Here is a 25504-nt window from a genome sequence, read left to right as displayed (position 1 = left end):
GAACGGAGACGATTAATGTTGCGCAATTGAAAATATGCAAACCGAGTGACATTGTTAATGTGTGAATTGAAAGAGAGAGTACTATCGAGGATGACACCCAAGCTTTTCACAGAGGAAGAAATGAAGACCGGCGAGTTATTGATAGCAACAGAGAAACTGTTGGTTCTGGATAATGTTGATTTAGTGCCTACCAAGAGAAGCTCGGAATTATTACTTATTTATGTATTAATTTGATTTGGTTGGCCTGCATTTTTTCTTTGATGATTTTCACAGTAAACTCAAAATCTTTTAGTTCTGAACTGATAGCTGTCCAATGAAAGTGATATTAAGATGTCACTTATGGTTTTAGGATACTGTTATTGACATTTTTAATTGGCTTTATTGGCTATAGTGAGGTTCTTAAATGGGGAGATCAAATGTGTGCTGTGAAAAAAGTCCATTGTGCAGAGTTGCCAAAAGAATGACTGAATCATAAGATATTTGTATTATGATTAAATCAATAAACTTAACAAGCATACCCATCACTGTCCATCAGTAAAATAAAACTGCACCTGTTTATGTTTATAATGTGCCCATTGTCCACATTTCTCTCTTTCATTGACTGATAAGCTTCACATGCACAGATACACAGTGCAAGAACGTTCACCTGTAAGAAACCAGCAGTGAAATAAACAGTAAAGAACATTTTTGGAATCATCCATCCATCCATTCACTTCCGCTTATCTTCTTTCAGGGTCACAGGGGGCGCTGGAGCCTATCCCAGCTGTCTTAGGGCAAGAGGCAGGGTACACCCTGGACAGGTCGCCAGTCTGTCGCAGGGCTAACACACAGACAGAGACAATCATTCACACTCACATTCGCTCCCGCATTTACACCTATGGGCAGTTTTAGTATTTCCAATTAACTAGGGATGCACCGATACCGGTATCGGGTATCGGCCTCGATACCACATTTTCTAAAGTACTCGTACTCGTTAAAAGTCCCCCGATACCGAGGACCGATACCACGGTCTGAGACCTGTCTATGTTTGAGCGGCATGTAAGGGGTTAATCACAGGCGTCGAGTGCCTGCCCCCAGGCCCCGAGTGCCCGCCCCCAGGCCCCGGCTGCAGCTCAGAGCAGGGAGAAAGCGAGGCCAGACATATCAGCTGTGTGGAACTATTTCAAAGTGAATGAAGACGCGAAAACAAAGGCGGACTGCAAATTGTGCTCAGCGAAATTGTCCAGAGGAGGCTCTAAAGGTAGCGCATTTAACACAAGCAATTTAATCAAGAACCTAAAATCCCAACACAACAACGAGTACAAAGAGTTTACCCACGCTTATTTACCCATGCTTATTAGCACAGAGGAGCATAGCTGATGCTATAGCAGTTGGGCAAATAGTTGGGCATTTTAAACATTCTGCCTTAGCCTACTCCCGCCTCGAGGACATTCAGGGACAGCTCAACCAGCCAATAAAGAGACTGCAGCAGGACGCGCTGGAACAGCACGTATTACATGCTCCAGTCCCTCATTGAGCAAAAGCGAGTGCTGGGCGTGTACGTGTCCGAGCACGAACTCCCTGACTATCTCACCGCTCACCAATGGGCTCTTATGGAGACGACTGTTGCCATCCTCGCCCCCTTTGAGGAACTAACTAAAAAAGTGAGCAGCTACGACGCACTAGCCTCTGATGTCATCCCAGCTGTGACTGTGCTAGTGAGACTTCTCAACAGAGAAACAGATGAACAAATTTAAAATTAAATTTTGTTTTTTTTATAATTATTTATTCTGTAATATGTTGCACACAACATGCTTTTCATTTTAAATAAATGTTCTTAATTCCAAACTAGTCCCTTGTTTGTTTGTTTTCTGTTAAATTATAGGACTAAAGCTGTTACCTGCAAATTTAAATCATGTTTTTATTAAGTACTCGGTATCGGTATCGGCGAGTACTGAAATGCAAGTACTCGTACTCGTTTCCAAAAAAGTGGTATCGGTGCATCCCTACAATTAACCATTCCTTTAAATACTTTAATATGTAGTACACAACAACATATTACTGCATACCAAGCAGGACAATTTTTTTCTAAAATAACGCTTACATCCCACATGTTTTTCCAGGCACTGGTTTTGCCATTTAGCAGCGCCTCTGGATGAGCCAAGCCAGCGTTGTTGATGCAGACGTCCACGCCTTTGTGCTGCTCCTTGATCGCGGCGAACATGGACAGAATCTCCTCCTCTTTGCTCAAGTCACACTTGAAAGGCACCAAAACACCAGGGTGACCGGCGCTCTGACACTCTGCTGCCAGTTTCTGAAAACAAAAAGCAAAAGATGATACCTTCATAGTCACCATCGCATTCAGATTCTTGTGGTAAAAGTACTCTGGTAAAAGTTGAATTATCGATTAAACTCCTTTACTAAGATAAAAGAGAAAAATTCCAGGCTCTGAAATGAATTCAAAGCATAAAAGTAAGAAGATAAGGACATTTCAATTATTTTGCAAAGGAAACTTAACCTTGTACAACTTCAACATAATAGCAAAATTAGACATGGGAATGAAAACGATGAATATATGAGTATAGTCAGGGGATAAAATGGGATTTGCAGATGTGAGAACCCTAAGATCACTGTAGTGGTTATAGGAGTGTGAGGAAATGAATCAAGAGTCACAATAGGCTCTATTGAGAGATCCAGCAGATTTTTTTCTCTACAGGCTGTGATCAGCTGACCTGTGCTGTGGCTGTTGACCCGAGGTTTACTGCTCTTTGTGGATTTACACAACTCATCAGTATGTAAGTAAGTAAAGTAAGTAAGTAAAGTTTATTTATTAAGCGCTTTTCATAGACAGGTAGTCACAAAGCGCTGCACACAGAGATTAAAATCAACAGTACGATAAATAGCAAAATGCACAATATACACAATATAGAGTTTAAATGTAAATTAAAAATATATATAAATGTAAAAAGCATTGGTCAACAGAAAGCTTGTTTAAACAGTAAAGTTTTTAACTGTTTTCTTTTTTATGTATGTAAGATATCATGTCTGACTTCTGTCTCCTATACTGCCAACATACTGTTTATAATTTTGTTTATTATACTGCATACACTGTAAAATCTAATTAGTTCCCAGAACTCAAAAAAATTGAGGAAACTCTTTGCCTCAAAAAAATTGAGTAACGCTTAGCTAAAAATGACTAAATTAGGACAACTTATTTATTTTGAGTACTCTGTACAAGCTCATTTGTTCCCAGAACTCAAGAAAATTGGATCAAGTTTACGTAAGATGACCAAGTTAGGGCAACTTACTCATTTTGAGTACACTGTACAGCCTTGTTAGTTCCCAGAACTCAAAAAAATTGAGGAAACTCGTTGCCTCAAAAAAACTAAGTAAAGCTTACTTAAGATGACTGTTAGGACAACTTACACATTGCAAGTCTGCAGTATTAAGAATAACTTGATATTTCTGACTGTACAATTTTAATTGTTTACCTACTGACAAACATTTCAAGTTCAACTAAATGAAAAAACAATTTGTGGTAACCTGAATATGATTAAAAATAATTAACAACACTTTTTGTAATGATGTTAAAATGAGCCCAACTTTTATTTTCAAACACAACAAAGTATAACAGCCAACATACTGGACACTGTTCTCTTGAACAACAAACAATTATATTGCCATCACTGTTATAATCTTACAATGAAACAAAGTCTCAGATGTAATTATTCTGAAAATAAGTTTAGGCCTACCACAAGTTTGTTTTGTACTTACATCACTTATATAATCAAAATAAAATATTTGTTGTTCTGTCACAAGTGCAGTCTCTGATTTAAACAACACATTTGTTTATCATTCCAACACAGGAGCTGGAATGTTGTATTATTTTAAGGATGGCTTGTTTCCAGTCCAGGCATTACTGCCTGAATGACTGTCATGGATCGAGGTGATCCAAATGTAGGTGCAGAAGGAAGTCTTTAACTTCCCTTAAGTACAGTGGCAGTGGATGTGGGTTGGAGATGCAATGAGCTTGAACCTGCAGGCGACCATCTTCACTGACCACATCATCTGTGATGGAGGACTCATCTCTCCTGTTGTCCTGCAAGCAAACAATCATATTTTTTGGAACATGAACTTAATTGCTTTCTTAAAACATTTTTTTTCTGCATTTGGTATAAAACAGACTCCAATTTAGACAATCTCAGGCTCCCTCCCCACCGGAGAGGTGACATTCAATGTCCCAATTGTCAGTCTGGATAGCCCTGACCCCCACCCGACACACAATAATGTCATGAAAGCATCATTTTAAAAAGGGATGTGCAAACATGGCCAATAACTTTCATTCTAATAATGTGCAAAATGATTTGGGAACAAAACAATTTTTCCTGTTAGAAAACTTGCAGACTTCACTATTTACAGTGTAGACCCTCTACACTAAGTTTGGGGGATGTGATCTTTCAAGAAATGCAGACCAACTGTTGTTGTTTGTTTACTTACACAGCATGTCTTGTAGAATTAACTGGAGTCAACAGCAACAGCACAGTGCAGTCATATCTCAAGTCTAATAACAGAAGACAGGAAAAGATCAGTACAGAAACAACTTCCCCAAACCAAAGCACAAATAAAACAATAAGTAAAACAGGCTGATCTAAAGTATGATTAAAGTTCAGCCTGATTAATATAAATGTCACTGACAGTTGCTAATATATTGGAAAACCAAAATACTTACTGATGTCTTTCTGTCCAACAACAGGAGTGCTGGTCCCGAGCCTCAAAGACAGTAAGAAGCAAGCAGAGGGAGAAAAAAGCAGAACATTTTCAGGAACTGATTTGATCCTTAATGGCTGTGCAATTATTGTAACATAGAGATTGCTTATGTTGTTAAATAAAGGCTAGATTTGACATTAATAGATGCCACAGATGTTCAAAAGCTGCCACAAAGCATGAAAAAAAATGGAAACGAAAACGGAGCATTTTTGCAAATATGTGCTGTCTTGATAAATCGAGCAGATATTTGAACTTTACACAGTTACATTCTCGCCTGAAAATATCTTAAAAGTTTATTTTGTGACCCAGAAAAAGTAATTTTTTTAGCCGCGCTCCTCTGCCATTGCCGTGCTTACAAGTACACAGGCTCCGACAAGCGGCTGACAAATGCGATCCTCCTTTTCCCCAGACTACCCTTTCTGGGTCACAAAATAACCTTTTAAGATATTTTCAGGCGAGAATGTAGCTGTGTAATGCTCAAATATCTACTTAATTGATCAAAATATCACATATTTGCAAAAGTGCTTCCACGTTTTCGGAGAGCTCTGTTATCCACCAGCGGGATAGCTGACCGGGAGGTCAAGGCTTGATAGAGTCCGGGAGCACAGCTAACTCCTGGCTTATTGTTTTCAACCCCCCCGCACTCTTTTGCTACTCAGGTTAAACATGATATATATATATATATATATATATATATATATATATATATATATATATATATATATAGTTAGTTGGTTATGGCTATGGATTGAAAATACCCCCCACCCTACCTCTAAAGGCTACAGCTCCCGAAGAATTTTGTCTGGGCTCTTATCTCACTTTCTTATTTCAAACAATCAACAGAAAATTTCACAGACATAGTTTTATGTAAGGTTTTTAAGGTTGTGGTGTTAATTTTTAAGTAACATGAGCCCAGCGGCAGCAGCAACGCTAGGCTAACACTAACTAGCTAGCAAGATTATAAACCTGGTGCTAAACTAAGAGAAGCCACAAAATCAGTTTGAATAAGAGTAAACATTTACTCACCAAGTCAGTGTATCAGCTAAAGATCCACAGCAATGACAATAATTTCTTGAGCTGACGCTTCTCCAGGTTTGCGCAACATATTCCATAACAAATGCTGGCACCATGAACATGCGGACTGATCCGCGAGGGAGGAGGACGGTAGTCACGTGGCATTTTCAAAACACATCTTTCATCCTTCTGCCCTGAGAAGCAAAACTTCCAGCTTACTTAGTTTTTCTAAATTAAGACAACTCAAATAAATTGAGTTTATCAGCATTGTTGCATAAAAAGTACTGGTAACTTATTTAAATCGAGTTCTAATAACAAATTGATAAAAATTGAGTTCAGCCTATTTAATATTTTTAATTAAACACAATATTACATTTTACAGTGTAGTACACAACTTGTATCTGGTATTGTGCAGCTCATTTTAACCCATGCATATTGACCAATATGTACAGCATAAATTATTTATTGTAAAACAAAAAGTCTGTCGCTTGACAGCCATTATATGATGTCCACTTGACAGAGCTACATAACTGCATATTTGCATAACATTAAAAAGTCCTTTGCATTAGAGTTTTACATTAAGTGTTTCTCTTCTGAAATCAAGTTTGTTATTTCAGAGCAAACCTGTATTTTCCCCACGTCCCTGGCGCAGCCCACCACTTTCATACCGAGCCGGACCAGCTCCACGGCTACAGCCGCCCCGATCCCGACCGAGGCTCCGGTCACCAGAGCCACTCTGCCCCGCCAGCTCTCCATCACAGACAGTCGTAACCAGGTCACGCACCAAAAGTATGAAGAGAGGGACGTGCCAAGATAGATATCCCTGACAGAATTACGGTAGTTTCCTCTGCGTCGTGAGCGCGCACCAGGTAGGGAGAATGGATCCAGTTGACTCCGCCTCCATTCCAACCAAATTACTTGAAAATAGTAAGTAGTTACTATTACTTCTCCAAGAAGGTTATCCAGTTACTTTACTGATTACGTATTTTTAAAAGTAATTATTTCATTTTAAAAACATGATACACAACCTGAATACGTTATAAAGCAATAGCCCTTGCAGCCCAATTAGATTTTTTTTCTGCATAATCCATCTAAAATTGGATCACTTGAAAAATCCTCTTTTAAAAATTGGTTTTATTATTTTTAATCTTTTAACTTTATGCACATTGCATCAAGCAAAAAGTGACATAATATGGAACAACCTATGACTTGAAGAAATTTGTGTAACATTTAAACCTATTTTGTGCACATTCAGGCATGTAAAATAAACAATTTTTTTTGGTGTTTATATTGTTTGTCTGTGATTTGGACAACCAAGCCTGTGCTCTCAACGCAGGGGAAACAAATTCTGCCGGGGACAACTACCTTGACATGACTGCCACAATAAAAACTGAAGTGAGTGAGCTAATTAATTTGTAACATTCTGTATAATATTAAGTATTTGTGACCATTCGGCCTCTGTTAAGGATTTCCTCGCTAAGATTAGAGACAATATGGGAAGAATCAATAATTCCTCAGTCATGCTCTATACAGCAGCAAAGAGACATTTAACTTTCAGGGGGAAATGCTCTTTTAGGATGAGTCCTTCCATTTTGCACAAATGGAAAACTTGTGAAGGTCATCAGCATTTCATAGCTCAACAACCAAGAAGGAAAGAAGGCGTGATTTGGTAATACTTTATACCAGAATTGTGACTCGCAAATTAAGAACTTCTGAGGAAGTTGAATTTTTAATCATGAAAGGTTTTGTTTTGTTTTTGTTTTGTTTTTTTTGTAAAATAAAAACTACACCAAACATTGTTATTATATTGGATACAGAAACCCTGTTTTAACAATTAAAACTTTAAACGGCCATTTTTGTGCACCAACTGATAGAAATGAACTTTTACACAGAGTCAGGTTTACAGAGTTATAATGGATGATGAATTGCAACTCACCGGTTTTATAGTAACATATAAACATAAACTGGCTGCCATCCCAGTTTCTTGGTCTCATCTCAGCATGACACAGCAGAAAAAACTTCATTATTATTAATTTTATTATTATTATTATTGTTATTATTATTTGTGGCAGTAGTATTAGTAGTAGCAGTTGGAGTATTTTAAATAGGATTTCTCTTTAAAGAACGTGTGGATAAAAGAAATATCAAGTTTGTTTGTAGACCAACACACATGCTTTCTCTTCTCTGATTGCCTCTGAAAGAAATAGATGTTGTCAGTGTCATCACAATATGTGCTCAGCGCCTCTCTGCATGTTCAGATTTCTGATTTTATCTTGTTTCATGCTTTTTACTGTGGCTTATTGAACTTTCCCTTTAATTGCATTTTAAACACAAGCAGTTTACTCATAATAAGATAACACTGGTATAAACATGGACATACTGATGTATGGAATTTAAACCATGGCTGGTTGTTAATGAAGAGCACAAAATGTCCCAAGAAAACATACCTCTGAAGATCATCACTATTTTGCATTTCACAGCTCTGCTTTTACAGTGGGATGCAAAGGTTTGGGCAACCTTGTTAATAGTCATTATTTTCCTGTATAAATCGTTGGTTGTTACAGTAAAAAATGTCAGTTAAATATATCATATAGGAGACACACACAGTGATATTGGAGAAGTGAAATGAAGTTTATTGGATTTACAGAAAGTGTGCAATAATTGTTTAAACAAAATCAGGCAGGTGCATAAATTTGGGCACTGCTGTCATTTTCTTGATTCCAAAACCTTTAGAACTAATTATTGGAACTCAAATTGGCTTGGTAAGCTCAGTGACGCCTGACCTACATACACAGGTGAATCCAATAATGAGAAAGAGCATTTAAGGGGTCAATTGTAAGTTTCCCTCCTCTTTTAATTTTCTCTGAAGAGTAGCAACATGGGGGGTCTCAAAACAACTCTCAAATGACCTGAAGACAAAGACTGTTCACCATCATGGTTTAGGGGAAGGATACAGAAAGCTGTCTCACAGATTTAAGCTGTCTGTTTCCACAGTTAGGAACAAACAGAGCCGCTTGGGGTATGCTAAGGCACATTTGGACAAGTCAGCTTCATTGTGGAATAAGGTGCTGTGGACTGATGAAACTAAAATTGAGTTATTTGGGTATAATGAAGGGTGTTATGCATGGAGGAAAAAGAACACAGCATTCCAAGAAAAACACCTGCCACCTACAGTAAAATATGGTGGTGGTTCCATCATGCTGTGGGGCTGTGTAGCCAGTGCAGGGACTGGGAATCTTGTCAAAGTTGAGGGACACATGGATTCCACTCAGTATCAGCAGATTCTGGAGACCAATGTCCAGGAATCAGTGACAAAGCTGAAGCTGCGCCGGGGCTGGATCTTTCAACAAGACAACGACCCGAAACACTGCTCAAAATCCACTAAGGCATTCATGCAGAGGAACAAGTACAACGTTCTGGAATGGCCATCTCAGTCCCCAGACCTGAATATTATTGAAAATCTGTGGTGTGAGTTAAAGAGAGCTGTCCTTGCTCGGAAGCCATCAAACCTGAATGAACTAGAGATGTTTTGTAAAGAGGAATGGTCCAAAATACCTTCAACCACAATCCAGACTCTCACTGGAACCTACAGGAAGCGTTTAGAGGCTGTAATTTCTGCAAAAGGCGGATCTACTAAATATTGATTTCATTTCTTTTTGTTGTTTTTTTTGTGGTGCCCAAATTTATGCACCTGCCTGATTTTGTTTAAACAGTTATTGCACACTTTCTGTAAATCCAGTAAACTTCATTTCACTTCTCAAATGTCACTGTGTGTGTCTCCTATATGATATATTTGAACTGACATTTTTTATTGTAACAACCAACGATTTATACAGGAAAATAATGACTATTAACAAGGTTGCCCAAACTTTTGCATCCCACTGTTCTTCCTTTGCAATATTAACCACTAGAGGTCATAGTCAGGGCTGGACTGGGACAAAAAAAAATGTATGATTTCTATACATTTTATGTCAGATAAAAACTTTGGTCGTAAGATTCAGAAAGAAAGTGTACTTTATTGATCCCCGTGTGGAAATTCCTCTCTGCCTTTAACCCATTCACTCAGTGAAGCAGTGGGCAGCCATTGGGCGCCCAGGGAGCAGTGTGTAGGGATGGTATCTTGCTCAGGGGTACCTCAGGGTAGCTGTTCAGGGGAATTGAACCCCCAACCTTCCGATCATGGGGCCACCACTCTACCTACTGAGCTATCCCTGCCCCAGATTCAGATAATTATTTAATAAGAGCTAGATATTTTAAATGAGAATAAGAAAGAAAAGTATTTCTTTGTGCCCCCCTTTCCCTGTTAATGCCCTGCCTGGCCCCCTGGCAAAACTTTGCTAGAGCCGCCCCTGCACAGTTACCAGCTGTAAACTACTTAGAAAAGGATCCTGGTGTTATGTGTCTCTCAGAAACAGTTCAGCTCTGATGATTCAGTAAGGACATCTCCTGGTTTCATCTTCATGTTTCCCTCTCACCAGGATACCCAAACCGATATCATGACCAGCAGCTTTTACATCTGTGGCGCCAGCAAACATCAGCTGATACTAGAAAGTAATATTAAACTAGAAAAATTTGCATTTCCTGCGAAAATGCAGTGTGGATGCTTTAAAGCTGAAGCTGTATGCAAAAACTAGCTGAAAAAGCTGAAAAGTTGCAGAAATTGTAAAAACTTTGCAGAAGCAAAGGAACTTTGCTAAAATGTAATAACTTAGCAGAACTGCAATATCTTAGAGGAAACATAATACTTGGCAGAAATACAATAGCATAGCAGAACTTAGCAGAAATATTGTAACTTACCAGAAACATTATAACTTCTCAAAAATACAAGACTTTAGGAGAAATAGTATAAGATAACAGAAAGAATATATTTAGCCAGAAATACTTAAACATTATGGAAACACTATGATTTAGAAAAATAGTACAACATAGCAGAAATACTGTGATTTACCAGAGACACTGTGATGAACTATGAATATTGTAATTTTAAATTAATACTATGTTTCAGCACAAATACTCTAGTTTAGCACAAATATTATAACATAGCAGAAATACAATTATATAGCAGAAATGCTATATTTAGAAAGAAAAATATAATATAGTAGAAATACTATGATTTAGCAGAAATACTACAATATAGCATAATAACAATGATTTAGAACAAATACTATGATTGAGCAGAATAGTAATAACTTAAGTGAAAATACTGGAAAAGTAAAATGACAAGCTGAAAAAGAAAACGGAACGTGGTTAAGCTCTCTCAAAACTAATTATTGTACACCTGTGGGGGAAAAAAAAGAAATACAAATAAATAAATTCAGAAATGTACAGAGAGAGACACACACACAGGGTCTATGCCAGTCAGCCATTCTGAATATATTATATTTTTATCAAACAATGAGATGCTGCCCTAAAGAGGGTCTCTCTCTCTCTCTCTCTCTCTCTCACACACACACACACACACACACACACACACACACACACACACACACACACACACACACACAGGGAGAGAGAAGCAAGTTTTCAGTCAAGCAGCCTCGGAGCTGCTAAATTTGAATCCACCAATCAGAGAGGCTGTGTACTTTTTCCCGCCAAAACAGGTGCACACACGCAGCACAGACAGACAGGATTTTTGTAGTCTATTTCTCATAGTGAGGATTCCCCTCAAACAAATGGCCATAATTACCTAACCGTAGGGGTTAGAGGGGTCGTTCTTAGATCGTTTTGTTCAGAAGAGATGGGGGAATTGTCAAGTGTTGACAATTTCTCATTAAAATATGAATTTTTAGAGATATATGACATGGATGACGGGTTGGTTTATAAGCCACGAAGGCCCCAATATGCAAATTTGAATGCCTCAGCCCACATATATGATTGGCTGGCTGGGAAGCCGTGCAGGCCCTGATTTGTGGATTTGAATTCCTCAGCCCTCAGATATGATTGGCTGGCTTAGAAGCCATGAAGGCCCCAATATGCAAATTTGAATGCCTCAGCCCACATATATGATTGGCTGGGAAGCGTGCAGGCCCTGATTTGAAAATTTGAATGTCTCAGTCCTCACAGAGGATTAGCTGCCTGGGGACCTGGCAGAAATATATAGAAATAGTATGATTAAGCATAAATACTACATTTAGTAGAAATACTATGTTTTAGCACAAATACTATAAAAAGAAGAAATACTATAATTTAGCAGAAATACTATATTAAGCACAAATCCTATGAAAAGCAGAAATACTATATTAGGCACAAATCCTATAAAAAGCAGAAATAGTATGATTAAGCATAAATACTACATTTAGTAGAAATACTATGTTTTAGCACAAATAGTATAAAAAGCAGAAATACTATAATTTAGCACAAATAATATAAAAAGCAGAAATACTATAATTTAGCAGAAATACTATATTAGGCACAAATCCTATAAAAAGCAGAAATACTATAATTTAGCAGAAATACTATATTAAGCACAAATCCTATGAAAAGCAGAAATACTATATTAGGCACAAATCCTATAAAAAGCAGAAATAGTATGATTAAGCATAAATACTACATTTAGTAGAAATACTATGTTTTAGCACAAATAGTATAAAAAGCAGAAATACTATATTAAGCACAAATCCTATAAAAAGCAGAAATAGTATGATTAAGCATAAATACTACATTTAGTAGAAATACTATGTTTTAGCACAAATAGTATAAAAAGCAGAAATACTATAATTATCACAAATAATATAAAAAGCAGAAATACTATAATTTAGCAGAAATACTATATTAGGCACAAATCCTATAAAAAGCAGAAATACTATAATTTAGCAGAAATACTATATTAGGCACAAATCCTATGAAAAGCAGAAATAGTATGATTTAGCAGAAATACTGTATTTAGCACAAGTACCGAAAAGTAGCAGAAATACTATGATTTAGCAGAATAGTAATAACTTACAAAATTACAAATATGGAGGCATATTGAAACACAAATGCACAGAGGGACACACAAACACAGGCTCTAATCCAGTCAACCAGTCTAACTATATTCAATTTAAATCCTACAATGACATGCTGCCAAATAAGGGTAGGGTTCTCTCTCTCCCACTAAACACACACACACACACACACACAGAGGGAGAGAGCTGCTGAATTTGAATCCACCAATCAGAGAGGCTGTGTACTTTTTCCCGCCAAAACAGGTGCACGCAGCACAGAGAGACACAGGATTATTGCAGTCTATTTCTCATAGTGACGACTCCCCTCAAACAAATGACCATAATTTCTGAACCGTAGGGGCTAGAACGATCATTCTTACACCGTTTTGTTCAGAAGAGATGGGGGAATCTTAAAGTGTTAACAATTTATCATTAAAATATGAATTATTAAAGATATTTGACTTCTAATGCACCATAACTGAGTAGAGCGAAGCAAAAACTGCCTTGACTTGCCCTCAAACAACGCTTTGTAACTCTAAATCTATTTGGAGTATCGATATCATTCTTTCACCGTAAGAGACAGCAGGCTTTGGTGAAAAGTCATGGAAATTTTCAGGTCTCTGTGGAAATCCAACAAAAAGTTATGACGAGAGAAAAAAGTGGTTCATTTCCAGAGTTTGAAATCTGAAGAAATCTGAGCGAAGGACGAATTTCCTACCCTCAAACAAGTCTAACTCATTTCAGAACGGTAATAGGTGAGAAAGAAATTCTTGAATTGTGAGTGTCAGGAGTGTCTGAAGATATATCGGGACAAGCCTTATGTCTTAACTTCGCTTCGTTAAGGAGATATGACGATTCGAATATGCCTCTCATTACAGAAATCAAGCGGTGATTTTGAACAAACTCTCCATTGACTTTCTATGGAGAGTTTTCCGACTTTGTGTTGGTCTGAGGAGATTTGCCAAAATTCTATAAGTCCCACAACAACGATAGTGACATTTTCAGAAAGCCCAGGGGTACCTCAGGGTAGCTGTTCAGGGGAATTGAACCCCCAACCTTCCGATCATGGGGCCACCACTCTACCTACTGAGCTATCCCTGCCCCAGATTCAGATAATTATTTAATAAGAGCTAGATATTTTAAATGAGAATAAGAAAGAAAAGTATTTCTTTGTGCCCCCCTTTCCCTGTTAATGCCCTGCCTGGCCCCCTGGCAAAACTTTGCTAGAGCCGCCCCTGCACAGTTACCAGCTGTAAACTACTTAGAAAAGGATCCTGGTGTTATGTGTCTCTCAGAAACAGTTCAGCTCTGATGATTCAGTAAGGACATCTCCTGGTTTCATCTTCATGTTTCCCTCTCACCAGGATACCCAAACCGACATCATGACCAGCAGCTTTTACATCTGTGGCGCCAGCAAACATCAGCTGATACTAGAAAGTAATATTAAATAAATTCTAACAACAGCTGATCAAGCTTAAACTTGCTGCTGTTGTTTAGCGCGACATCCGCCGGTTTCTGCTTTCTGGCGCAAAGTGGGAGATAAACAAGTAAGAGAGAAAAGCCGATCAGCTGATCATTGATCAATTTCATGATTGAAGTAGCAACGAGAGAGAGAGGGGGAGAGAATGAGAGGAGAAGAGGCAACTGTGCAGCTTAACGACAGAATAACTCCAGCTTTGTGTCTTTTTCTATTGTAGCTGAAGTCTGGGACAAACTGTGTTCCTTTTCAGCTCAACACAAAATTTTCTCTGAATGCGGGACGATTTAATTTTTACGGGACGGTTGGCAACTCTACTAACTAACCTTATGAATAAAATAAAGTTCACTATCAGTAACATCATAGCACCCACCCAGCTGTATAGAAACTCTGTCATGCTAGCTAGTACGCAGTACGAGTTATTGTCACTGACTGTAAAAAGTCAGCAGAACGAAAATAAACTCCACCTAAACTTGGTTTATATCTGACCCAGACTGACTGCAGGTTATAACTTCTTACTCTAAGTTCAGTTCACCTGACACTTGTCTCTCCTCCTCCTGCCTCCCCTTTCCCTCATCCACATGCTGGCCTCTGTGGAAGCTCCGCCATAGCCGCCACCAAACAACTGAGTTATTTTTACACATCGACCAGCATCTGGCCAATGCACCACCTTTCATTGTTTCTACCGTTACAAAAAAAAAGAAAAAGAAAAGAAAAGAAAAAAATCACCGGCCCATAAAAATGAAAAATCACCATCGGCCTGATGCCAAATGCCCAGTATGCCTGATGGCCAGTCCAGCTATGGTCATAGTACAGTCCTGGCCAATGTTCCCTCTAAGCTGCGCGCGTGCGCAATTGTGCACTGCTGGCACGGTCTCTGCGCACAGAAAATCTGCGTTGTGCACCAAAAAAAAATCTAACCTGAATTGAACTTAAAATAAATACTTTAACAATTCTGTTTTGCAGTGTTAGTCAGAAAGTGACTGGCTGCTCCCGTGTGGGATTAGAACGATGCCACCTTATCCCATAGTCCAGCCAATGATGCGATTCACATTCGTATATATACGCAGCTAATGAACGTCATTGACAGGCTATGACAGCGTCCTTATGTGACGACACTGGTGTTTTAGCTAGCAAAGCGGCGTGGCTGATGTGGAGCGAAGCCACGTTAATGACAACATGTACAACCATTGGAGATGTGAGCAGGACAGATGGAGCAACTGACGGAAAAAGTGTGAACTTTATACCAGTTTTTAAATTGTGTTGATAGGCCAAGTAAAACTGGAGTTATGATAAAAAATATATGCAATGTTTGGTTTTCTTCCTGAATACTATCGTTGTTTATATTTACTGCGGGAAGAAACAGTAAAAACTGTGTTTTATAAGGAAAACCTCAAAAGCACTCTCCGCCTGTGAGCAAAAACAACACCAAAAAGACCCCCCTACCCTTTTGCTATTGGTTGACAAATGTACCATGTCGACCAATCAAAAAATGATAAAGCAACATGGCATTTAGTTGTTTAGGAAGGGGGGAAGTTTTAGGAGTGACGGCGGTGTTTTGAGACGTGAGAGATTTGCGACGTTTAGCGCAAATCTTGTATAGTTAGTGTGTAGTGTAGCCAATAGTTTTGTTGTGTGTGTCAGAACAATGAGGCGACTGCTGAATGTTACAGGTGTTACAGGAGTGATACATCTCCTGTTGTCAGGCCTGCAGGTATCAGGCTGTTGTTCTCCTTTATCTCATAGTGGACAGAAATTATTTTTTGGAGTGGCACAAATAATTTGTGTGGCATCAACTTTGATGCAGAACAGCTGATTGTTCTGTAAATAGTTTGAAATGTTTATTTAAAAAAATAAACATTTCAAAAATGCATTTTGGCTGCATTTTTAGGTAAACAGCTGCAAAAAACTTTGTTGTTTGCATAACTCAGTTACTTTTTTGAAGAAGTAACTATATAATTAATTGTCCAACATTGGTCATTATATACTGTATTTTGCAGACAGAGAGTTACAGGACTCTCTCCCAGAACACAGACCCATACTCATAATTCAATTCAGAGCTTTATAAAAAAAAAAAAAAGTTTTGTTTTCAAAATTGGAATTCAAGTTACTTTTACTTCCAAAAGTGTTAACATACTACACAGGTCATGAACAAGATTTTTTTTAAAAATTTTCATTGTAAGTGGGCTAAAGCAGTTAATTAATAGTAGTCTAACATAAATGTAAATGCTGTAATTTGATTATTTTAATAAACCTTGGATGGATTCGATGCTGGCGTAACCACAGTGCACACGTCTAATGTTGCTCACAGTGGTCCAAGGGACCGCTCAGGGAGTTTGTGTGGTCGCTCAGACACATGAAAAATTAGAGGGAACATTGGTCATGGCCAGAATCTATTGCTCTTTGGTCAAGTCACACTTGAAAGGGACCAAAACACCAAGGTGGCCAGAACTTTGACACTGCTGCCAGTTTTTTAAGTCAAACTTATGTTTTCTTGGTAGTCAAAGTTTTATATTGACATGATAGCTCCTTTCAAAGCTTACTCTCTCAGATACCTGCGTTTGTTTATTTACACCAAATGTATTGTTTATTAGAGCCAAAAATGAACACTAGCAAACAGTTCTCTATTGCATCCTTGACAATGGAGCATTGTGCTTGCTGAGCAGTGTCAAATTGTCAAGACACTCAGCAATTTGGTGAGTGCTTGCAGACATATTTGCATCATCCACACAAACTGCTGGAGAGTGTAGAAATCTGCTACCATACAAAGGAACCACACAGAGGTTTTAGTACAGCACCATGTACCTCTTTGCCACGAATTTTACCTAGTGACTGCCAACAACTTCCAGCAACCATTCACCAACTGGTTGGAGAACATACATTGGTAAGTGACCTTTGTTGATCAGTCTTTAGGCCCTTATGACTTGTACAGTTGCTCCATGACCCCCCCCCCCCCCCCCAACCCCCAATCAGCTAAGGTTCTAACCTGCTGAAATGAACATCTACTTAACAGTAAAAACACTCTTAGAGATTAAATACTATCTAGCAACTGAGATCTGTTACAATAAGAAGGAAGCTGTCATTAATTAAAGTGTTTTCATGGGCATTCCTGGAGTTAGCCAGTAGGACGCTTGTGAAAAGGTACCACAGGGGCCTTTGATAAGAAGACAATTAGACAGAACAAACAGCTGGATGAGTTTCCTTTATTTTATCCTTCTGTGAATTGATTACAATCTGACAGTGTTGAGAAGTAAGGAGAGCCGGTCACACTACTTTGATGTAAAGATTGGGATGGGTCTCACGGCCAAGTTGCATGACACCTGCTACAGACTTTCAAGCAAAATCTCCCCAATCTGAAAGAAAAGATAGATGAATGTTATCTTATGACTAAACTGTTAATATTTAAAATGGAAAATAGAAAAGTTCAAAAGGTCACAAAAAAGAGGAAAATGAGAGAAAATCTCAAACCTGAACATGAGAAGGGGCACTGAGCACATATGTGATGGCATGGACGAGGTCTTTTGCTTCCAGAGACTATCAAAGAAGTGAAAAGTGCTTAATGAAATTTTAATAGTAATCATTTAGTAATCATATCAACAATACTGTAGCGATTGTAGGAAATAAAGGAATAATGATTTTACCTTATTTTTAGTGTATACAGCAGCTGCTTTATCAGAATTGTCTCTGTAGAGGCGTGATGCAAATTCTGTCTTCACAACGCCAGGAGAAATGCTCTGCAAAATGACATTATTAATGAGGATTCTTCAAGAAGTACTGTGCGTGCATCTCATAACAGCTGACATTAGTGTTAAAGGTACTTTGGAGCTGGTTACAGTGTCTTTCAAAAGCTTACTGTGGCCCGGATATGAGTGTTTTCTGCACGCAGCTCCTGCCTCAGGCCCTCAGTCAGGGCAGTTACAGCATACTTGGTGGCGGTGTAGAAATGTCCGTCAGGATTAGGAAACACTTGATGGCCGCACACACTGCAACAGAAGGATATTTACAAGTGTTACAACAACAATGGCAACAGTTACTATATCGTTTAAGATCCATCTGTTTTCTTTTGCTTATCTAATTCAGGGTCCTGGAGCCTCGGGTACAGCACAGACAGGTCCCAAGTCTGTCACAGGACACAGAGACACAGACACAGTTCAACTAAACTAACCCAACTAACTGCATGTCTTTGGACTATGTGGGAAGGTGAGAACTCCTGCAGACACAGGGAGAAGATGCAAACTACACAGAGAAAGACACTGGCCAGATGCTGGATTTGTGAGATAAGTTGTGAGATAACAGTGTTAACCACTGCATCACTATGCAGTTTCTATATAATGTATAACCAGGAAGGTACTTGTGTTTTGATATTTAAAAAAAAAGCAAAACATTTCTCGGTTCTGGCAATTAGATTTGGTTTCATTTTTCTTGATGATTTTCATAGTAAACTCAAAAATCTTTTAGTTCTGAACTGCTAGCTGGCCAATGAAAGCAATATGAACATGTCCCTTTTGGTTTTAATATATTGTTATTGACACAGCAGTCTGGTATTTATTTTTATTGGACCTACCAGTAATAAAAACACTCATTGGCTATAGTAGGGTTCTTAAAGGGGGAGAATGTGTGCTGTGAGAAAAGTCCATTGTGAGGGGTGGCCAAAAGAATGACTGAATTATAAGATGTTTGTGTAAACTGCACAAGAATACCCATCACTGTCCATCAGTAAAATAAAACTGCACCTGTTTATGTTTATGATGTGCCCATCGTCCACATTTCTCTCTTTCATTGACTGATAAGCTTCACGTGCACAGATACACAGTGCAAGAACGTTCACCTGTAAGAAACCAGCAGTGAAATAAACGGTAAAACAAATATATGTAATCAATGCATCAAAATTATACTTTTCCTTGTTGCTATTTGCACTCAAGATGAACAAATTCTTTTAATTCAATTCAATTCAATTTTATTTATACAGAACGAAATCGCAACAACAGTCGCCTTAAGGTGCTTTATATTGTAAGGTAGACCCTACAATAATACATACAGAGAAAAAACCCCAACAATACAATGACCCCCTATGATCAAGCAAGGTGGTGACAGTGGGAAGGAAAAACTCCCTTCTAACAGGAAGAAACCTCCACCAGATCCAGGCTCAGGGACCGCGACCGGGTGGGGTGAGAGAAGGAAAACAGGATAAAAGACATGCTGTGGAAGAGAGCAGCTTACACCTGTTGCAGGATAGCTAAGGGAGGATTCAGAGTCACCTGATCCAGCCCTAACTATATGCTTTAGCAAAAAGGAGTTTTAAGCCTAATCTTAAAAGTAGAGATAGTGTCTGTCTCCCATATTCCACAGAAGAAAGGCCTGAAAACTGAAGGCTCCCATTCACCTTTTAAATACTCTAGGAACCACAAGTAAGCCTGTGGTCTGAGAGCGAAGTGCTCTAATGCAAGGATACAATACTATGACATCATTAAGATAAGATGGGGCCTGATTATTTAAGACCTTGTATGTGAGGAGCAGGATTTTTTAATTCAATTCTGGATTTAACAGGGAGCCAATGAAGGAAAGCCAGTATAGGAGAAATATGCTCTCTCTTTTAGTCCCTGTCAGTACTCTTGCTGCAGCATTTTAGATTAACCGAAGGCTTTTCAGGGAGTTTTTAGGACTTCCTGATAATAATGAATTACAGTAATCCCGCCTAAAAGTAATAAATGCATCAACTAGTTTTTCAGCATCACTCTGAGACAGGATATTTCTAATTTTAGAGATACCGTGCAAATGGAAAAAAAGCAGTCCTACATATTTGTTTAAAATGTACATTCAGGGAAATATCCTAGTTAAAAATGACTCCACGGTTCCTCACAGTGTTACTGGAGGCCAAAGTAATGCCATCCAGAGTAAGTATCTGGTTAGATACCATATTTCTAGGAATTTTAGGGCCGAGTACAATAACCTCAGTTTTTTGTGAATTTAGAAACAGAAAATTAGAGGTCATCCAGGTCTTTATGCCTTTAAGACATTTTTCTAACACACATCAAACTAATTGGTGTGTGTTATCTGACTTCATGGATAGATAAAGTTGGGTGTCATCTGCATAGCAGTGAAAATTCATCTTATGCCTTCTGATGATACTGCCTAAGGGAAGCATGTAAACTGGTCCTGGCACAGAAACTACAGAACAATTGGAGGCTATTTGATCGATATGATACATACCACTTCAGTGCAGTACCTGTAATACCTACAGCATGTTCTAATCGCTCTAATAGAATATTATGGTCAACATTATTGAACGCTGAGGTCTAGCAGGATAAGCTAGACTGACTACTGTCAGGGGCCAAGAAGATCATTTGTAAAATTCACTAAAAGTGAGTTAGCAAATAGCTGCAATCACAGCATTGTAAAATTGGTTCAGCGATGGTCTTTGTTCAGCGGTTGTTGATCTTTGGTCATGCCAGTTTGGATAGTAATAATCCAGGAGCTGACCTCACAGCCCATTTTTTTCATTCAGTGGGCTGGTTTCAGTCATTGTGCAAAGGTACTGTTTATGAGGTTGGGGAAACCTGCAGTCATCTGAAACTGAAGATGTCACTTGGATGAGTGACGAAACGTTTCTCCCACTGAGATGCTACGTCCAGATGAACAGAATCAATTTTTTGGGACTTATCTAAAGGCGTTTCTGTATTTTGATGAGCTCTGAAACCTGATTGAAACTCTTCATATAAGCCATTTGTCTGCATATGATCTATTAGCTCTTTGACAATTTTTGAAATGAAAGGTTAGAAATTGGCCTATAAACATCTAAAACCGCAGGGTCAAGAGATGGCTTTTTAAGTAACGGCTTTTTAAGTTTAACTACTGCCAGCTTGAAGGCCTGAAGTACATAGGCAACAGTCTTTCAGCAGTCTTGTAAGAATGGGGTCTATAAGACACGTTGATGGTTTGGAGGAAGTAATTACTTATGTTAACTCAGAAAGGTCAATTGGAAAAAAAGACTAAATAAATACAAATGGTACTCAAAGTATGTGTAGATAATGTTAGATCTGTGAGATCATTATGAGTAATTTTTTCTCTAATTGTTAAAATTTGATTTGTGAATAAATTCATTAAGTCCTTCCTAGTTGACGTTAAAGGAATACTTTGCTCAACGGTGCTTTTCGTCAATTTTTTCACCTTTTGAGGGAAGCCAATTGAATCTAATAAAATATTAAATACCACGTTGATTGAGACTGTCATTTTTAACATCTACATGGATATTAGGGCTGCCACAAACGATTATTTTGATAGTCGACTAGTCACCGATTATTTTTGCGATTAGTCGACTAATCAGATCATCATCCATTGGACGTAAAACGTACAGCTTATTGCGCCAGCATGCATCTGCTCTTATATAACTATCATTAGCTTACAGCTTTAGGTGTTTAAGGTATGTGCTAACTAAAAATAAAGACAAGATGATAGTTTATTAAATTTTAATGAAATTTGCAGATTGTTTCGGTGAAGTTTAATAAACTCCTTGCTATCTAAAATATAACAGGACACCGGAGTATATTCTTGATATTTATATATTCACTTCTGATAATCAGCTGTCTGCTTGACGTTTATTCAGCTGTGTAAAAACTATAACTTTAATCTCAGCCAAACAGATTTACTCAGGAACAAATAAAATACTAAAAAAAACAATAACATTTTTAAGTTATCTAAGTGACTTATACATCATGTTTAACCTGAGTAGCGAAAGACGGCGGTGGGTTTGAAAACGATTTGCCGGGAGTCCGGTGTTCTCACGGGCTCTAGTGACCCTTGAACCCCGGCTAACTATCGAGCTAGTGGGTAACAGACGTCTCCGAAAACGTCGGAGCGCTTTTGAAAATATGTGGTGTCTTGATGAACTGAGCAGATATTTGAGGTTTACACAGCTACATTCTCGCCTGAAAATATGTTAAACGTTTATTTTGTGACCCAGAAAGAATAATAAGAGTAATATTAAAACTAACTAGCTGCCGCCATTGTTGGAAACTGAGCAGGGTCGCGCTATGAATTCTGGGACACAGTTTCTTCTTCTTCGGGGTTTAACGGCAGCTGTCATCCTTGTACATGCAGTGCTGCCATCTTCTGTTTCAGTCCGTTATTACACTCTTAAATCCTACTACCTATTCCTGCGTCTTTTGGGATCTTACAAAGCTTCAAACGACGAGTCGACGTAATCGTGACTAGTCGACTAATCGTGGCAGCCCTAATGGATATCACCCATAATAATTATTTTATTTGAACAGAGCACTAAATCAGTTAAAAAGTCAGAAAAATCAGACAGAAACTCTGTGTAAGGCCCAGGTGGACGATAGATGATAACAAATACGACTGTTTTTTGAGTTTTACAGCTGAGGTGGACAAGGCTAAGCATCAGGCTTTCAAATGAGTTAAAAGTATGTCTTGGTCTTTGGTTAATTAATAAGCTGGTGTGGAAAATTGCAGGCACACCTTCCCCAAGCCTGTGCCTCGAGGATTTTGATGGTAAATGAGACTCAGGAGTGTTGATTCATTTAAACTAACATAATCATCCTGCTGTAACCAGGTTTCTGTAAGGCAGAGTAAATCGATTTGTTGATCAATTATTAATTCATGTACTAACAGAGACTCGGAAGAGAGAGACCTAATGTTTATGTTTTACTCTTTGGTGCTCATGAGGATACTGTATTGTTCTTTCTTTGTGACTTTTTTAACATTTAAGTCGATTTTTGTTGATTTTTAATATTTTACTGAATTTGCATTTACCCTTAGCCAACATGTCTTAAAACAGAATCGCCAATTACTAGAGTCTGATCTCCTGCGAGTGTGTCGTTGAGTGGGGAAAAGCAGTTAGCCACATGAACAGGTTGGTAGTGTACCGGGGGCTATGATACCTCCTCCCCGTCATCCAGCCATCCTGTTTTCCCAGCTACTTGACAGTCTGCCGGGGGACACCTAATGGGGCCTGCGCTACCTTCTACCTTCGGCTGCACTGACTACAGGAGGCTGGCTAGCTAGAGAGTTTTCAAGGGTACAAAACCGAGTCTCGAATTCAATATCATTAAAATAAAAAATTTAAAAACTAAGCTAAGCTAGTGAATCCCTAAAGACACAGTGAGTGAATACAGTGACTATAATTTAGCGAGTAAATACAGTTTTTATTACAACACATATGCTACACAAAAACATCACTGTGTGTTGCAACAGGAAGTGATACTCTACGCAGAGAGAGCGAACACCAAGTGACAGCCTTTAGCCAGTTTTGCATAATATTTTATCTTTCTCATCTATTGTGATTGTGTATTTATTTTAACGAGATGGGGATTTTCATAGTTTGACATTTTAACACACTATTTATCCAACTTTTTGTATAAATAAAAGACATCTATCTCATTCTAAAAAATAATGATGACTCAATTTATCATTTCATTAGAATACAGTATTCTGCTGGGAAACCACTCCTGTGAATGCTTTCATATGTAGCACACAACAACATATTACTGCATACCAACCAGGAATATTTTCTTTCTAAAATAACTCTGAGTTCTTACATCCCACATGTTTTTCCAGCCACTGGTTTTGCCATTTAGCAGCGCCTCTGGATGAGCCAAGCCAGCGTTATTGATGCACACGTCCACGCCTTTGTGCTGCTCTTTAATCGTGGCGAACATGGACAGAATCTCCTCCTCTTTGGTCAAGTCACACTTGAAAGGCACCAAAACACCAGGGTGACCGGCGCTCTGACACTCTGCTGCCAGTTTCTGAAAACAAAAAGGAAAAGACGATACCTTGATAATCACCTTTGCATTCAGATTCTTGTGGTAAAAATACTCTGGTAAAAGTTGAATTATGGATTAAACTTCTTTACTAAGATAAAAGATAAATTTTCCAGACTCTGAAATGAATTCAAAGCAAAAAAGTAAGAAGATAAGGACTTTTCAATTATTTTGCAAAGGAAACCCAACCTCATACAACTTTAACATAATAGCAAAATTAGTCATGGAAATGAAAACTTAATTTAAACCTAAACTCTAATGAACACCTGAATGATAGTGAGAACACAAGCATAGACAAACAAATGAACTCATAGCTCTATTTGCTGCAGCCTACATTGTAGATGGATGAGTCTGCCTCTACATCTAAACAGAATATACATATATTAATTTAATAATATGAATACAATACATCATTATATAATTATTATTAATATACTATATGAGTATATAGTCAGGGGCTAAAATGGGATTTGCAGATTTGAGAACCCTAAGATCACTGTAGTGGTTATAGCAGTGTGAGGAAAGGAATCAGGAGTCACAATAGGCTCTATTGAGAGCTCCAGCAGATTTGTCTACAGGCTGTGATCAGCTGACCTGTGCTGTGGCTGTTTACCCGAGGTATACTGCTCTTTGTGGATTTACACAACTCATCAGTATGTAAGTTATCATGTCTGACTTCCGTCTCCTATACTGCCAAGTGCCAACATACTGTTTATACCATTTTTTATTTTACTGCATAGTACACAGCTTGGATCTGGTATTGTGCAGCTTATTTTAAACCATGCATATAGACCAATATATACAGCATAAATGATTTACTGTAAAACAAACAGTGTAACGGCGGATATGTAAAGCTAGCTCAACAACACGTAATATAACTATTCTGTAAAATAGTCAGATGTCAGATGTCTATTCATATTAATGTACAGAATTCACCTGCTTGCTGCTACTACTGCACATTCACCCAATGTATATACTATATATATATAATGTTCTTCCTCTACCCCCCCATTTTTGCACATGTCGAGGAGCGTGTCAGGCTACATTTAACTGTGTGTTATACTTGTATAACTATGCATGTGACAAATAAATAACCTTGAACCTTGAACGTTTGTGCTTTTATTTTGGTAACTTCCTGTGTGACCGAAAGTGAATGTTGTAACGGTAACTAGCTTGATGTACAAAAAAGACGCAAGAAAACGGTAAACTACTGCTAACGGAGAAAACTGCATACCGGCATAACATAACTCTTCCGAAATCGAGTTTGTTATTTCAGAACAAACCTGTATTTTCCCCACGTCCCTGGCGCAGCCCACCACTTTCATACCGAGCCGGACCAGCTCCACGGCTACAGCCGCCCCAATCCCGACCGAGGCTCCGGTCACCAGAGCCACTCTGCCCCGCCAGCGCTCCATCAAAGACAGCCCTAACCAGCTCACGCACCAAAAGTTTGAAGACGTGCCAAGATAGATATCCCCGACAGAATTAGTTTCCTCTGCGTCGGGAGCACGCACTAGGTAGGGAGAACGGATCCCGTTGACTCCGCCTCCATTCCAACCAACTAG

The 25504-nt window shown here is 38.4% G+C and overlaps 2 protein-coding genes and 2 long non-coding RNA genes across 5 annotated transcripts in view; 1 reads left to right on the top strand and 3 right to left on the bottom strand.

Annotated features, from left to right (window-relative positions):
- Positions 1 to 2515, bottom strand: part of LOC146373484 (dehydrogenase/reductase SDR family member 11-like) — a 4134-nt gene extending 1619 nt beyond the window's left edge. The window contains exons 1-2 of the mRNA XM_084951651.1: positions 2498 to 2515; positions 2084 to 2293 (exon numbers count right to left, since the gene is read on the bottom strand). Coding sequence (XP_084807777.1) covers positions 2084 to 2293; positions 2498 to 2515 — 228 coding nt within the window. The remainder of the gene's footprint in view (positions 1 to 2083; positions 2294 to 2497) is intronic.
- A 573-nt stretch (positions 2516 to 3088) lies between these two features.
- Positions 3089 to 4964, bottom strand: LOC146373483 (uncharacterized). Its single transcript, XR_014802161.1, has 3 exons — positions 4709 to 4964; positions 4477 to 4540; positions 3089 to 4078 (listed from the first exon to the last, which is right to left on the bottom strand). It is a non-coding gene; the product is annotated as an uncharacterized LOC146373483 (long non-coding RNA).
- A 528-nt stretch (positions 4965 to 5492) lies between these two features.
- LOC146373482 (uncharacterized) lies at positions 5493 to 18906 on the top strand. 2 transcript variants are annotated; one of them, XR_014802160.1, is made up of 3 exons: positions 5493 to 6687; positions 7097 to 7155; positions 18241 to 18906. It is a non-coding gene; the product is annotated as an uncharacterized LOC146373482 (long non-coding RNA). The 2 variants fall into 2 exon arrangements; XR_014802159.1 differs by lacking the exon at positions 5493 to 6687 and having other exon boundaries at positions 6703 to 7155.
- Positions 17350 to 25504, bottom strand: LOC146373481 (dehydrogenase/reductase SDR family member 11-like). Its single transcript, XM_084950082.1, has 7 exons — positions 25223 to 25504; positions 23715 to 23924; positions 18894 to 18988; positions 18014 to 18143; positions 17802 to 17894; positions 17629 to 17694; positions 17350 to 17513 (listed from the first exon to the last, which is right to left on the bottom strand). Exons 1-7 carry the CDS (start codon positions 25352 to 25354, stop codon positions 17484 to 17486), a joined length of 756 nt encoding a protein of 251 aa, XP_084806208.1. The 5' UTR covers positions 25355 to 25504; the 3' UTR covers positions 17350 to 17483.

The sequence above is a fragment of the Perissodus microlepis genome, chromosome 14 (genome assembly GCF_051167445.1).
Source record: "Perissodus microlepis isolate ML-2025 ecotype Zambia chromosome 14, ASM5116744v1, whole genome shotgun sequence".
Lineage (NCBI taxonomy): Eukaryota > Metazoa > Chordata > Actinopteri > Cichliformes > Cichlidae > Perissodus > Perissodus microlepis.
This window is presented reverse-complemented; position numbering and strand designations above follow the sequence as displayed.

Bases quoted from the DNA above. Each gene is read 5' to 3' on its own strand.
- LOC146373481 (XM_084950082.1), bottom strand. From the start codon at position 25,354: ATGGAGCGCTGGCGGGGCAGAGTGGCTCTGGTGACCGGAGCCTCGGTC. The intron at 18,144-18,893 runs GTGCAGTTTTAT...CTTCTGTTGCAG, and splicing joins CACATCATAAACATAAACAG to TGTGTGCGGCCATCAAGTGT. The intron at 17,695-17,801 runs GTAAAATCATTA...CTTCTTTGATAG, and splicing joins CTGTATACACTAAAAATAAG to TCTCTGGAAGCAAAAGACCT.